Source organism: Phocoena sinus, chromosome 5 (genome assembly GCF_008692025.1).
Source record: "Phocoena sinus isolate mPhoSin1 chromosome 5, mPhoSin1.pri, whole genome shotgun sequence".
Classification (NCBI taxonomy): domain Eukaryota; kingdom Metazoa; phylum Chordata; class Mammalia; order Artiodactyla; family Phocoenidae; genus Phocoena; species Phocoena sinus.
Window position 1 is genome coordinate 118815239 of NC_045767.1, and position 14032 is coordinate 118829270.

The 14032-nt window shown below is 43.5% G+C and overlaps 1 protein-coding gene across 2 annotated transcripts in view; it reads left to right on the plus strand.

Moving 5' to 3' along the window:
- The window catches only part of MAML3 (mastermind like transcriptional coactivator 3), a 440736-nt gene that overhangs the window by 248410 nt on the left and 178294 nt on the right, over positions 1–14032 (plus strand). For both annotated transcript variants that reach the window (XM_032631834.1, XM_032631833.1), the window contains exon 2: positions 9644–11152. In XM_032631834.1, coding sequence (XP_032487725.1) covers positions 9644–11152 — 1509 coding nt within the window. The remainder of the gene's footprint in view (positions 1–9643; positions 11153–14032) is intronic.

A 14032-nucleotide genomic window follows, 5' to 3' on the forward strand; every position in this document is an offset into this window, starting at 1 on the left:
GTCCTACCTTAAGAAACAGGAAACATCTCGAATAAACAACCTAACCTTGCACCTAAAGCAATTAGAGAAAGAAGAACAAAAAGAACCCAAAGTTAGCAGAAGGAAAGAAATCGTAAAGATCAGATCAGAAATAAATGAAAAAGAAATGAAGGAAATGATAGCAAAGATCAATAAAACTAAAAGCTGGTTCTTTGAGAAGATAAACAAAATTGATAAACCATTAGCCAGACTCATCAAGAAAAAAAGGGAGAAGACTCAAATCAATAGAATTAGAAATGAAAAAGGAGAAGTAACAACTGACACTGCAGAAATACAAAAGATCATGAGAGATTACTACAGGCAACTCTGTACCAATAAAATGGACAACCTGGAAGAAATGGACAAATTCTTAGAAATGCACAACCTGCCAAGACTGAATCAGGAAGAAATAGAAAATATGAACAGACCAACCACAAGCACTGAAATTGAAACTGTGATTAAAAATCTTCCAACAAACAAAAGCCCAGGACCAGATGGCTTCACAGGCGAATTCTATCAAACATTTAGAGAAGAGCTAACACCTATCCTTCTCAAACTCTTACAAAATATAGCAGAGGGAGGAACACTCCCAAACTGATTCTATGAGGCCACCATCACCCTGATACCAAAACCAGACAAGGATATCACAAAGAAAGAAAACTACGGGCCAATATCACTGATGAACATAGATGTAAAAATCCTCAACAAAATACTAGCAAACAGAATCCAACAGCACGTTAAACGGATCATACACCATGATCAAGTGAGGTTTATTCCAGGAATGCAAGGATTCTTCAATATATGCAAATCAATCAACGTGATGCACCATATTAACAAATTGAAGGAGAAAAACCATATGATCATCTCAATAGATGCAGAGAAAGCTTTCAACAAAATTCAACACCCATTTATGATAAAAACCCTGCAGAAAGTAGGCATAGAGGGAACTTTCCTCAACATAGTAAAGACTGTATATGACAAACCCACAGCCAACATCGTCCTCAATGGTGAAAAACTGAACGCATTTCCACTAAGATCAGGAACAAGACAAGGTTGCCCACTCTCACCACTCTTATTCAACATAATTTGGAAGTTTTAGCCACAGCACTCAGAGAAGAAAAGGAAGTAAAAGGAATCCAAATCGGAAAAGAAGAAGTAAAGCTGTCACTGTTTGCAGATGACATGATACTATACATAGAGAATCCTAAAGATGCTACCAGAAAACTACTAGAGCTAATCAATGAATTTGGTAAAGTAGCAGGATACAAAATTAATGCACAGAAATCTCTGGCATTCCTATACACTAATGATGAAAAATCTGCAAGTGAAATCAAGAAAACACTCCCATTTACCACTGCAACAAAAAGAATAAAATTTCTAGGAATAAACCTACCTAAGGAGACAAAAGACCTGTATGCAGAAAATTATAAGACACTGATGAAAGAAATTAAAGATGATACAAATAGATGGAGAGATATACCATGTTCTTGGATGGGAAGAATCAACATTGTGAAAATGACTCTACTACCCAAAGCAATCTACAGATTCAATGCAATCCCTATCAAACTACCACTGGCATTTTTCACAGAACTAGAACAAAAAATTTCACAATTTGTATGGAAACAAAAAGGACCCTGAATAGCCAAAGCAATCTTGAGAACAAAAAATGAAGCTGGAGGAATCAGGCTTCCTGACTTCAGACTATACTACAAAGCTACAGTAATCAAGACAGTATGGTACTGGCACAAAAAGAGAATGATAGATCAATGGAACAGGATAGAAAGCCCAGAGATAAACCCACGCACATGTGTTCACCTTATCTTTGATAAAGGAGGCAGGAATGTACAGTGGAGAAAGGACAGCCTCTTCAATAAGTGGTGCTGGGAAAACTGGACAGGTACATGTAAAAGTATGAGATTAGATCACTCCCTAACACCATACACAAAAATAAGCTCAAAATGGATTAAAAACCTAAATGTAAGGCCAGAAACTATCAAACTCTTAGAGGAAGATATAGGCAGGACACTCTATAACATAAATCACAGCAAGATCCTTTTTGACCCACCTCCTAGTGAAATGGAAATAAAAACAAAAATAAACAAATGGGACCTAATGAAAGTTCAAAGCTTTTGCACAGCAAAGGAAACCATAAACAAGGCCAAAAGACAACCCTCAGAATGGGAGAAAATATTTGCAAATGAAGCAACTGACAAAGGATTAATCTCCAAAATTTATAAGCAGCTCATGCAGCTTAATAACGAAAAAACAAACAACCCAATCCAGAAATGAGCAGAAGACCTAAATAGACATTTCTCCGAAGAAGATATACAGACTGCCAACAAACACATGAAAGAATGCTCAACATCACTAATCATTAGAGAAATGCAAATCAAAACTACAATGAGATATTATCTCACACCAGTCAGAATGGCCATCATCAAAAAATCTACAAACAATAAATGCTGGAGAGGGTGTGGAGAAAAGGGACCCTCTTGCACTGTTTGTAGGAATGTAAATTGATACAGCCACTGTGGAGAACAGTATGGAGGTTCCTTAAAAAACTACAAATATAACTACCATATGACCCAGCAATCCCACTACTGGGCATGTACCCTGAGAAAACCATAATTCAAAAAGAGTCATGTACCAAAATGTTCATTGCAGCTCTGTTTACAATAGCCCGGAGATGGAAACAACCTAAGTGTCCATCATAGGATGAAAGGATAAAGATGTGGCACATATATACAATGGAATATTACTCAGCCATAAAAAGGAATGAAATTGAGCTATTAGTAATGAGGTGGATAAACCTAGAGTCTGTCATACAGAGTCAGAAAGTAAGTCAGAAAGAGAGAGACAAATACCATATGCTAACACATGTATATGGAATTTAAGAAAAAAATAATGTCTTGAAGAACCTAGGGGTAAGACAGGAATAAAGACACAGACCTGCTAGAGAATGGACTTGAGGATATGGGGAGGGGGAAGGGTAAGGTGTGACAAAGCAAGGGAGAGGCATGGACATATATACACTACCAAACGTAAGGTAGATAGCTAGTGGGAAGCAGCTGCATAGCACAGGGAGATCAGCTCGGTGCTTTGTGACCGCCTGGAGGGGTGGGATAGGGAGGGTGGGAGGCAGGGAGACATAAGAGGGAAGAGATCTGGGAAGATATGTATATATATAACTGATTCATTTTGTTGTAAAGCAGAAACTAACACCATTGTAAAGCAATTATACTCCAATAAAGATGTTAAAAAATTATCTGTGTCTTCATATGCTTATTATCTGCTGGTCGAATGAGAAGAAAATAAGCATATGAAAATTGATATGGTTAAACCAAATCATCTTCTGGTTTGACCAGAGCAGATCAGAATGACCAGAATGTTCTCTTGGAGCCTCTAAATTAGTTATAGCATCTGCAGGCTGAGATTCCAATGGATCTTTAATTCTTGGGAAATACTTTTGTCTCTAATATTTGGTGAAGGAAGTTCACTCACACTTTTGGTTGGAGGGGGCGCTTTGGCAGGTGAAAACCACTTGAAACCTTTGTAAGGAAATTTACAATTCAACTATGAAAACATCCAGCATTTTGAGTTCACATCCATGTCAAAACACTTGACCTTGGTAATGTTATATAAAGTCTCTGGGTTTCAGGTTCACTTTTCCTTTCCACGATGCTCTTCATATGCTCTTGAGTTGGTCTCAGCATAGGTTTCCTGGACCCTGAGAGTCCTCAAAAATCTTACGGAAGGGACAGTCTATGAGCCATCTCCAGCATTTTAAAATAACCAAAATAAATTGTACATTTATTCAATTGTCATTAAAACATCATACAGGCCAACATTTTCAAATGCCTGCTTTAGGGATCTTGTTAACACAAACTGAGTGTGGTTGTTTGAGAAATCTTTTTAGTTTTCATTCTTTCGTACAATCTTATGAAGGAAAAGGCAAGCCGTTATGGTATGATATGTACGAGGATGCCTTGGGAGCACACAGAGGGTCTCCAAGATTTGAAGGTGTGGGGAGGGGCTTTCAAGAGAGACTGTATAGAACGTAATGTCTAAACTGAATGGTGATGGACGAATAGAATTGGTCGGGTGAAGAAGTTGGGTGAGAGTATAACATATACAAAGACTCGGAGAGACAGAGAACAAACGCCATGCATCCCGACTATGGCAAATCATTAAGAGTAACTGAAGGTTTAGAGTTGCTTGGTGTTGGAGGGTCAGTGGAGGGGAAGAAGGTTGGAGGTGACAGCTGAGACTGGAGAGACAAGCAGGGAGTGAGGATCAAGTTGTGGAGGGTCGTTGTGTGAGCCTTAGATGATGCTGACGACAGCAGACAGCTCCAGAGGAGCTGCAAGTGAAGAATGGGTCCACATATTTTTTTTTTTTTTTTTTTTTTTGTGGTACGCGGGCCTCTCACCGCTGTGGCCTCTCCCGTTGCGGAGCACAGGCTCTGGACCCGCAGGCTCAGTGGCCATGGCTCATGGGCCCAGCCGCTCCGCGGCATGTGGGATCTTCCTGGACTGGGTCACGAACCCGCGTCCCCTGCATCGGCAGGCGGACTCTTGACCACTTCACCACCAGGGAAGCCCTGGGTCCACATTTTATAAAGAAAATCACAGCCACAACACAGAGAATCGGTTGGAGAAGAGGCAAGACTGGAGCAGAGAGGCTAGTCAAGAGCTGCTACAGAAATCATGAGAGCAGTGTTGATGATCTGAACCAAGGTAGTGGCGTCGGGGGTGGAAAATGAGAATAAAAATCGTTAAGGATGAGAACAGTTAGTCCTCAAAGTGTAACTGGTTTGGGATGGTGGGGAGAGGGTGGAATCAAGTAAGGATGAGTCCTGAAAACAGTCTGAAAGAACTTTATCACGATTAGCATGGGAGCCCAGGGCCATTGACGAAGGCATGACTGTGCTTCACCGCCTGCATGAATCAGGAGTGTGGGCCGTGCAGTCACACCTGAGTCTGAATTTGAATCCGGGTTGAGCACCCGCCCTTCCCCGCAACCCGCAGCTCTGTAATCTGGGACACAGTGCTTAATCTCACTGTACCTAAAGTTTCTCCTCTGTAAGTGGTTCTAGTAAATCCTACCCACCTTTTAGAATCATTAGGAGTAAGAGACAGGAATCTGATAGTTAGCCCCAATATCGTCTATCCTAAAATCTTCATTATTTTAATAGTAGGACCATCATTTTTATTCCCAAGCTCCGTGATTCTCCCCAATTTCATTCAAAGTCTGGGACAAGTCAATGAGAGTTTTTTTTTTTTTTTTTTTAACTTACTAGCACTGCTAAGAGTCTAAAGGAAGAAAGAATATCTTCATCATGGACACACTGGCCCAGGGGACCCGTTAGAATCTGCTGGCAACGTCCACAGAGGCCTAGCTCTCTTAGCCATGTGCTTCCTCGTTCTGGGTGTCATCCACCCTCCCCATTCCACCTCCTCCGAAACACTGCCCTTTTCTCTGTTGAACCATCAGACCAGCACATGACCTGCCCCAAAGATCTGCTATGAGGATGATATACGATCCTATGTAAAAGTGCTTTAGAACCCCAAAGGCACAGCTGTTCTTATTACTACTGGTCTGGGTGTCATATCACCACTCCCAAACCCATTCTGTATCTCCCTGCCTCTAAGTCTCTCTCTCTCTCTCTCTCTCTCTCTCTCTCTCTCTCTCTCTCTCTCTCTCCCTCTCCCTCTCTCTCACACACACACACACACACAGTTTGACAGAAACACATGCCATCAAGCCACACTATAGGCGAGAGACTCGTGCTGGAGCCACTGTGGAGGAGGAATGGTTTCCCTTAGAGTAACTGACATATGAGAGCGGCCCCCATTGTACTAGGCAGGGGATGAACAGCAACTTCAGCTCCTGGCACCACAGCCTCCCTTAATGGGAGAAAACATGTGTATGTAATAATACAAGAATACCGGAACAAGGAAGCTGAAGTTCGGTCAAGAGTCCCTGTGATTCTTCCACAAGAGCACAGATTGTACTAAGGAGGCTTCCAGCTTTGGGAGACAGAAGGGCCAGGGACTTCCTGAGATAAGGCTCTTCGGGATGAGACCCTGACCTGAATCCTTGAGGGGCTGGGGCGTCCGCAGGACATTGCCCCGTTCTCATGCTCACTGAGCACAGTGCTTGCAAGTTCCTCTCCTCCTGCCCACTCTCCGTCTATCTCCCAAGAGGGAATGAGGAGAGAGTTAGACTAGCAAAGGATGATGGGACACAGGAGGGATGCTTAGATGGCTCTGCTATTTTGGATACAACTAAAAACTATAACATGGTTTCAGTGTATCTTCCATGATGTCTTTCTTACATTTCCAACGCTGGTACAGGATATATATGTCAAGATTTGGGTTAAAGGGGCCAGCAATGGAGAACTCTAGGCCCTGAAGGAAAAGGAAATACTCAGTAGCTCCATTCAGGTTGCATCCTGGAAATGTATTTGATATGAACCTCAACCATCCAGTGCTGTTCTACAATCTAGGACACAAATACATTAGCACTTGGACTCAGGCTTGAATTGCAAATTTGATCTTTTGTTGTTCATATTTAAAAAGCTATACAAGGTGCTTGGAAAACGTTAGGCGTTTGCAGGCTAGGGAACAGAAGTATTATCATTTTACCTATTTGTATTTAGAGATCCAGAAACTAATCTATCTCAGCTGCAGTTGTGACTATTGATATCACTGCATTTAAAAAAATTTTAATTGTGTCTTTAAAATAGTAGTAGCTAAGGCTTAGTGGGTGCTTACACGATACCAGACATGAAGCTAAGTGCTTTCCATATTACTTCATCCTCACAGTAACTATAGGAGCTAGATATTATTAACCCATTTTACAGATAAGGCATCCAAAGCTTAGGAGAGTTTAAATAAGTTTTCCAGGATTCATTCATTCAACATGTATTTATTATCTACTTTGAGCTACTAGGGGCCCAGTAGTGGAGTAAAGCAGAAAAATCCCTACCTTCATGTAACTCACTTTCTAATGGAGGGTATCGTAGCTAACATTTATGAAGTATCAGACAATATTTATATGTATTAACTCTTAGGTAGGGTTTCTTGGGTTCGAAGCCAGGCTTTCTAACTCCAGGGCCAGTAGGGCTGTTTCTGTGTTACTGTTACTATTACTGTTCTGTGTTACTATTCCTTTTTTTTTTTTTTTTTTTAACATCTTTACTGGAGTATAATTGCTTTACAACGGTGTGTTAGTTTCTGCTTTATAACAAAGCGAATCAGTTATACATATACATATATCCCCGTATCTCCTCCCTCTTGCCTCTCCCTCCCACCCTCCCTATCCCACCCCTCTAGGTGGTCACAAAGCACCGAGCTGATCTCCCTGTGCTACTGCCCTATTCTGACTCACCCACCTAGGCCTGCTCTGCTGATAAGAGGTGAGGCTTGGTGTTCCCAGCCAGACCTGTCTGTCTCCATGGTCTCGGCCACCACTGTTTTCCAGTGGAACAAACAGAGCATTTGCCTTTATTTCTCCATCCTGCCCCGTCCATTTCATGGCCTAGAACAGAATTGTGGACCTGTAGTTTTAAAAATAAAGTCAGGTTCATTTTTAAGACAAGTGCCTGATTTTTTAAGGTTAACATCCCTGCAGGAAGTGCCGAGGGCCCCGAGCTTTACTTCCTTTAGACCCTGAAGCTGTCATATCTGAACTTGCCACTGTGTGTTGGAGCTACATTCAAGTATCTGCCATATCTACGATCAGAACCACGGTTTCCTGGTTTGTTCAATAAATAACGTAATTTTCTAGCAGGTTCTACCTAAGATGATGGATTGAGCCAGATCTTGTTTGAAGTCAAATCCCAGTGTGTCCCAGTTGGGGCCTTGTTTTCAGAAATTCAGGAACACCTACCAAGCAACTACAGAATGTTTGGTGATTAAAAATAGAAAGTTTAGGAGCAAGGGTTAGACTGGATTTTTACTTAAGAACCTCTTTTGTTTCCTTTTAAAATGGAATTCTCTACTTATGAGAGAAAGGCAATAAAGTAGCACTTCTTAGAATCCCCCAGATTGTCTCCGGAAGGGTTTTATTCTACAGGTGGCGCCTGGGGAGCCTTCCCAGTACCATGTGTGAGTGCAGCGTCAGAGGGGAGCCTGCCCCTCTCCCCCCTTGCTCCTGTGATATGCAACCCCTCTGGCAAGGATAGGAGAGTGCCCAAGGGGGGCTCTTCTGCCTCTTCCCTCCTTCCTCAGGTCACTCTGCCTTGTACCTTCAGCTCTGCAAAGTTACTGAAACCTCTGTCTAACCCAGTTTGCCTTCCCTTTGTCATCATCCACGAAGCGTTTCCCCCGGGCTTTTCAAAGGAGTCCAGTTAAATGGACACAACACTCTCCAGGGTGAGAGATTCCATTACCAGGAATGTAGAAGCTCAAAGTCAAGCATTCTTTAATGTCAATGGAGTTGCCTCCTGCTCTGATCCAAGCTCACCTCCTTCAGCCTCTGTGAATTAAACAATAGAATCATTCATTTTTGCCACTATTAACCACTGCTATGAACTTGAACTGAACACTACCTGCAGCCCCACAGATACACAGTAAGCAAGTCAGCCGTAGTCCTTCTTGGAGCTCACTAAACAGACACTTAAGCAATTGCCCCAAAGTATGGTAGAAGCTATAATGGGCAAGTAGAGGTTGCTCAGAAAAACGTATTCCAGGATTTCCAACCCAGTGCAGGTGGGTCAGAGGAGGTACCTATTGTAGTTGGGGTGAAGGGATGTGAGAGAAGATTTCCTAGAGGAAGTGAAGTCTAAGCTACAACCTGGAAGATGAGTAGCTATTACCAGGGGAAGGGGAGAAGTATCTTCCAAGAAAAGAAAACAACATGTACTGTGCCTTGGAAGCAGAAGGAAGCTTAAGACCAAACAATGAAGAATCCCAGCACTTAGGAGAGCGAAAGAAGAATACATAAGAGACTGAGAAAGCACAGATGGAAAGAACGAAGGAAATCCAGAAAAGTGTGGTATCGTGGAAACCCGTGGAAGCACACTTTTAGAACAGAGCAGGCTACTGTGTCACAAAGTGCTGGGAGGTCAAGTAAAATAAGAACCAAAACGAAGTTTCTGGTTATGTTAACCACTAATCTTCATTTCTGTGTTATTCAGTAAATGTGTTAAATTCCATAATCTTAGAGGATTTTCAGTGTTCTTTAAAGTATTGTTGATTTAATTCCTTAACGTTCTCAAGTCAGATGCGACAAGAACTTAAGATAGGTTTTAGCACCTTTCTAGAGCATGACGCATTTTGGTCCAAGTCTCACACGTAGCATTCATTTGAAAAATAATAATATGACGATGCTTCCCAATAGGAGAGTTATTGCCTTAACTCTTTCTTTCCTTTTGTTCCACCCTCCAGTCATTAGTTTGCTTTCTATCTCTTAGCCGTGTGAGCGCTGCTTTTGGGCAAAACCTTTTCCCGTAGAATTTGAATTGAAGCCTGGCCAATTTTGAAATTAGAAGTATAACATCTTTCTGATGTGTTCTAAACCACTTAAAAATGAGTTCGTCGCGATGCATACCACCATGCTTAATGAGTAAGTAAACCATGACTCGGAGATTTAGTCATTCTCTTTCCTGTTTCTCTTCCAGCTCCAAGAGACTGTGAAAAGGAAGTTGGAAGGAGCCCGATCACCCCTTAATGGAGACCAGCAGAATGGTGCTTGTGATGGGAGTTTTTCTCCAACTAGCAAGCGAATACGAAAGGACATCCCTACAGGGATGGAAGCCATCAACAATTTGGCCAACAATATGCCACTGTCTTCAGCTTCTCCTCTTCACCAACTTGACCTGAAGCCTTCTTTGCCCTTGCAGAACAGTGGGACTCACACTCCTGGGCTTCTGGAAGATCTGAGTAAGAATGGGAGACTCCCAGAACTTAAAATTCCTGTGAATGGTTGCAGTGACCTGGAGGACAGCTTCACCATCTTGCAGAGCAAGGACCTCAAACAAGAACCTCTAGATGACCCTACTTGCATAGACCCATCAGAAACGTCTCTTTCGAATCAGAACAAGCTGTTCTCAGACATTAACCTGAATGATCAGGAGTGGCAAGAATTAATAGATGAACTGGCCAACACAGTTCCCGAAGATGACATACAGGACCTGTTCAACGAAGACTTTGAAGAGAAGAAGGAACCAGAGTTCTCACAGCCGGCCACGGAGACCCCCGTCTCCCAGGAGAGCTCCAGCGCGAAGAGTGACCCATCATCTCACTCTCCTTTTGCCCACGTCTCCATTGGCTCTCCCCATGTCCGGCCTTCTTCTTCTGGCCCTCCCTTTTCTACTGTCTCCACGGCCACCAGTTTACCTTCCATGGCCAGCACTCCCGCGGCCCCCAACCCTGCCGGCTCCCCAGCAAACTGTGCTGTCCAGTCCCCTCATACTCCAAACCAAGCCCACACTCCAGGCCAGGCTCCCCCTCGGCCTGGGAATGGTTATCTCCTTAATCCGGCCGCCGTGCCAGTGGCTGGTTCAGGGTCGGGGCCTGGTGCTGTGCCCGGCTCTGAGCTGTCTCCGGCTGAGCAGCTCAAGCAGATGGCGGCCCAGCAGCAGCAAAGGGCCAAACTCATGCAGCAGAAGCAGCAGCAACACTCAAGTCAGACTGCAAGTTGGTCTCCTTTAGGGCCTCCATCCAGTCCCTACGGAGCAGCTTTCCCTGCGGAAAAACCAAATAGCCCGATGATGTACCCCCAAGCCTTTAACAACCAAAATCCTATAGTGCCTCCGATGGCCAACAACCTGCAGAAGACGACCATGAATAACTACCTCCCTCCGAACCACATGAATATGATCAATCAACAGCCAAATAACCTGGGTACAAACTCCTCAAACAAACAGCACGGTATTCTTACATACGGCAACACTAAGCCTCTGACCCATTTTAATGCAGACTTGAGTCAGAGGATGACGCCCCCGATGGCCAACCCCGGCAAAAACCCCCTGATGCCCTACATCCAGCAGCAGCCCCCGCAGCCGCAGCCGCAGCTCCAGGCCCCCAGGGCACACCTGAGTGAGGACCAGAAACGCATGCTCCTCATCAAGCAGAAGGGAGTGATGAATCAGCCCATGGCTTACCCGGCGCTTCCAGCCCACGGTCAGGTAAGTGAAAGTGGGACGCGCTTGGAGGTGCTCTCGGCGTGCGTTGCAGACCGTCGACGTGCGATGCTCCCCATGCTTCGGTGGTAGGGGGTTAATCACCTGTGGAAATCCTTCCTACATCTGCTCATGTAGTTACCATGTTTGTTTGAGGGTTTTTTCCTCTTTTTCCTGAGAGATGGGGAAAGGAGGCACAGTATGCTTTCCTGTATCTGATTGCCTGGGAATCGACCTTCTTTTATTCTGGACAGCAGATAAGAAAGCGAAAATGACATAACGTGCTCACTAGGAAGGAAGCAGGCTGTCGAGGTCCCATGACAGAACGTGGTTCTCCTCCTGTAGCTTCTCTCCTGGGTCATGCGGTCCAGGACTGGGGATGGCGGGAAGGCCAGAGCGTTTAGGGATCTCTATAACCGTCTGAGAAGGTTCTGAACGACCTTGGCCTGTCTCACTGAATTATGAATCGTGGAAATTTGGATTCTTGACGTTCAAAGGTGGGAGAGTTTTCTGTGTTTGCAAAGGGAAGTGGAGGATAGATTTTTGTAGGACCGTGTAACGTTATAACATTTGTTGATGTACTAGCACCATTAGAAGCTGTTTCAACCTCGTGACTTGAGAGTTTCGTAAAACCTCTCCAATTCGTTCAGCTCTGATTCGGGAGAATTTGGTGATGACCGTCTCTTAGCGCTCTATTAAATTCTCCTCTTTCCCACTGTCTTTCTTCATGACATCCTGGTATCGGGGTGTAGGGCTCTCAGGGATCCATGGTAAAAATGAGTGGCAACCATTGGGGAGTGGACTCTTGTTGACAAGCATCGGCTCTCCTCACCCTGACCAGTGTAGCAAGCAGCCAGCCCTCCTTTAACTTAGCACGTCATCTGCCTGGCAGGGCGCGAAGGGAAATCCGTGGTTCTCCTGATCTTACCCCGACATGGGTGAATTCACAAGCCATCATTTTATTGCCAACCGCTGTCGGTTGTGTAGGCACAATTCTGCGCCTCAGTCCTCCCTGGATGCCCACATGTGCATTGCAGTTGGCGACTTTGCAGGAAAGTCTTTGCTTTAGGGGCCCTCGTGCAAACAGCTCCAGACTAGTGCTTGGATATGCATCCACAGTGGGATGCACTGGGAGCGCTGGGAAGAAAGGCGGGCAGATCTTGCATCACCAGGCACTGTTTGCATCTGCATCTCCGTGTGTGCGCCCTCCCCCAGACCCCCACCCCACCTCCCCAAGCCTGATGGAGGCTGCAGGGCTGGAGGTGGTGCTGGCCTGCAGAGGCAGGCCTGAGCTCTGTGGCTTGATGCTTGTCCTTCACAGCCCTTCCAACCCCAGAACCTCGTAGTGGTTTCTTGTCTGCACGTGCCGACCAGCTCTAGAGAAATTCTGCCTGGAGAAATAAAACTATAGCTTGGTTGACATCAACGGCAATCAGTCGCTGGTAGAAAAACATCATTGAAATGGCAACTTCTGTGTCTTATCTTGGCTTCATTAAAACTCTGTATACCATTGGAAAAAGGCAGCATTTTACACATTTCAATATTAAGTTCTGAAGCAGGCAAGAATATAGGCAATATACAAGGATGTTTGTTGTAGCCCAGAGGTTTATGAGATGGCGGGCTGTCAGAATGGTCTGCTCTTAATCTTAAGGCATCTTGTGCCTCTACATCTGCTGTTTTTCACACCGGCTACGGTAGAGTCCTTCCTCCAAAGCGGACCAGTGGTTCCAACTCTGCAGACACGTGGGTGCAACGTAAGCCAGCCTCACTCCCCACCCTCACTTAAATGTCTTTTGAAATTTGCCAGCTTGGGACGAAGCTCCTGTCTTTGCTGGAACATGAATTTTGAAGGTGCTTCTTTCAGGTCCTTATGCTTGCCTGGCTATGAGTAACCAAAGCCTTGAGCTGCGGAGGTCATGTTGAGAAAGGGCTCAGTCAAGTGATGAAGAAACAAAAGTGATGGTTTTCTAGATTAAACCTGTGAGCTCCTCCTTTCCTCCTTCCATCTCACGAGGTGCTTTCAGGATGGACAGAATCTTCCTTATTAGAATAATCATTTCTTAACCTCATAAAGAACCATCAAGCAAAGCATGCTTTTTAATGAAATATTAACTCACCACTGTTTGAAACAGGCTTCGACATACATATATAAACATGTGACTATCTTTTTGCAAACATACCATTTATTTCATGCTTTTATCTGATTGTGGAGAAGTATTGACACAGCTCTTGGAATAGTTAATTACACTCTATGGGAGTACATTGCACAAATACAAGCATGAATTACAGGCAAGATATAAAGTATAATTATACATAGGTATAGTTTAAATTTGTTTTCTGCTGTTGCTAGTGAAAATTCACTTCACTCTTTCTTGGCCACAAGGACCATGACGAACACTTAGTTTTAATGAGTAACTCGAGCACTGAAGCCAATAACACTAGAACATTTATTTCAAGATAATTTTCTTATATAGACGTTTACTTATTTGGGACATTTGCAGCAAAAGCCATTTCTCTCAGGAACAAATAGAAATTCACTTTGTTCCTGGAGGTTTTGAGAAAGAGGGAGCCAAAAATAGAGAAAAAAAAACACAACTTATTTCAAAATTTTGAATATGTTTTATCTGATAGTTCCACTTCTCAGAATTTACATATTATTCCTTATAATTAGAGAATTGAACAAAGATTTATGTACAAAGGTTATGCTCATGGTTTTACTTATGATTGTGAAAATTAGGACCAAAATAAGCATTTTGGAAAAATGAATAATGTACATGAAAATCATGCTATTAATGAATGATTAATCACATGGAAATGCACAAAGTATGAGTGAAACGAGCAGATCAAATAACAGCTTGTGTGTCACAATCCAAATTATGTTTTTTA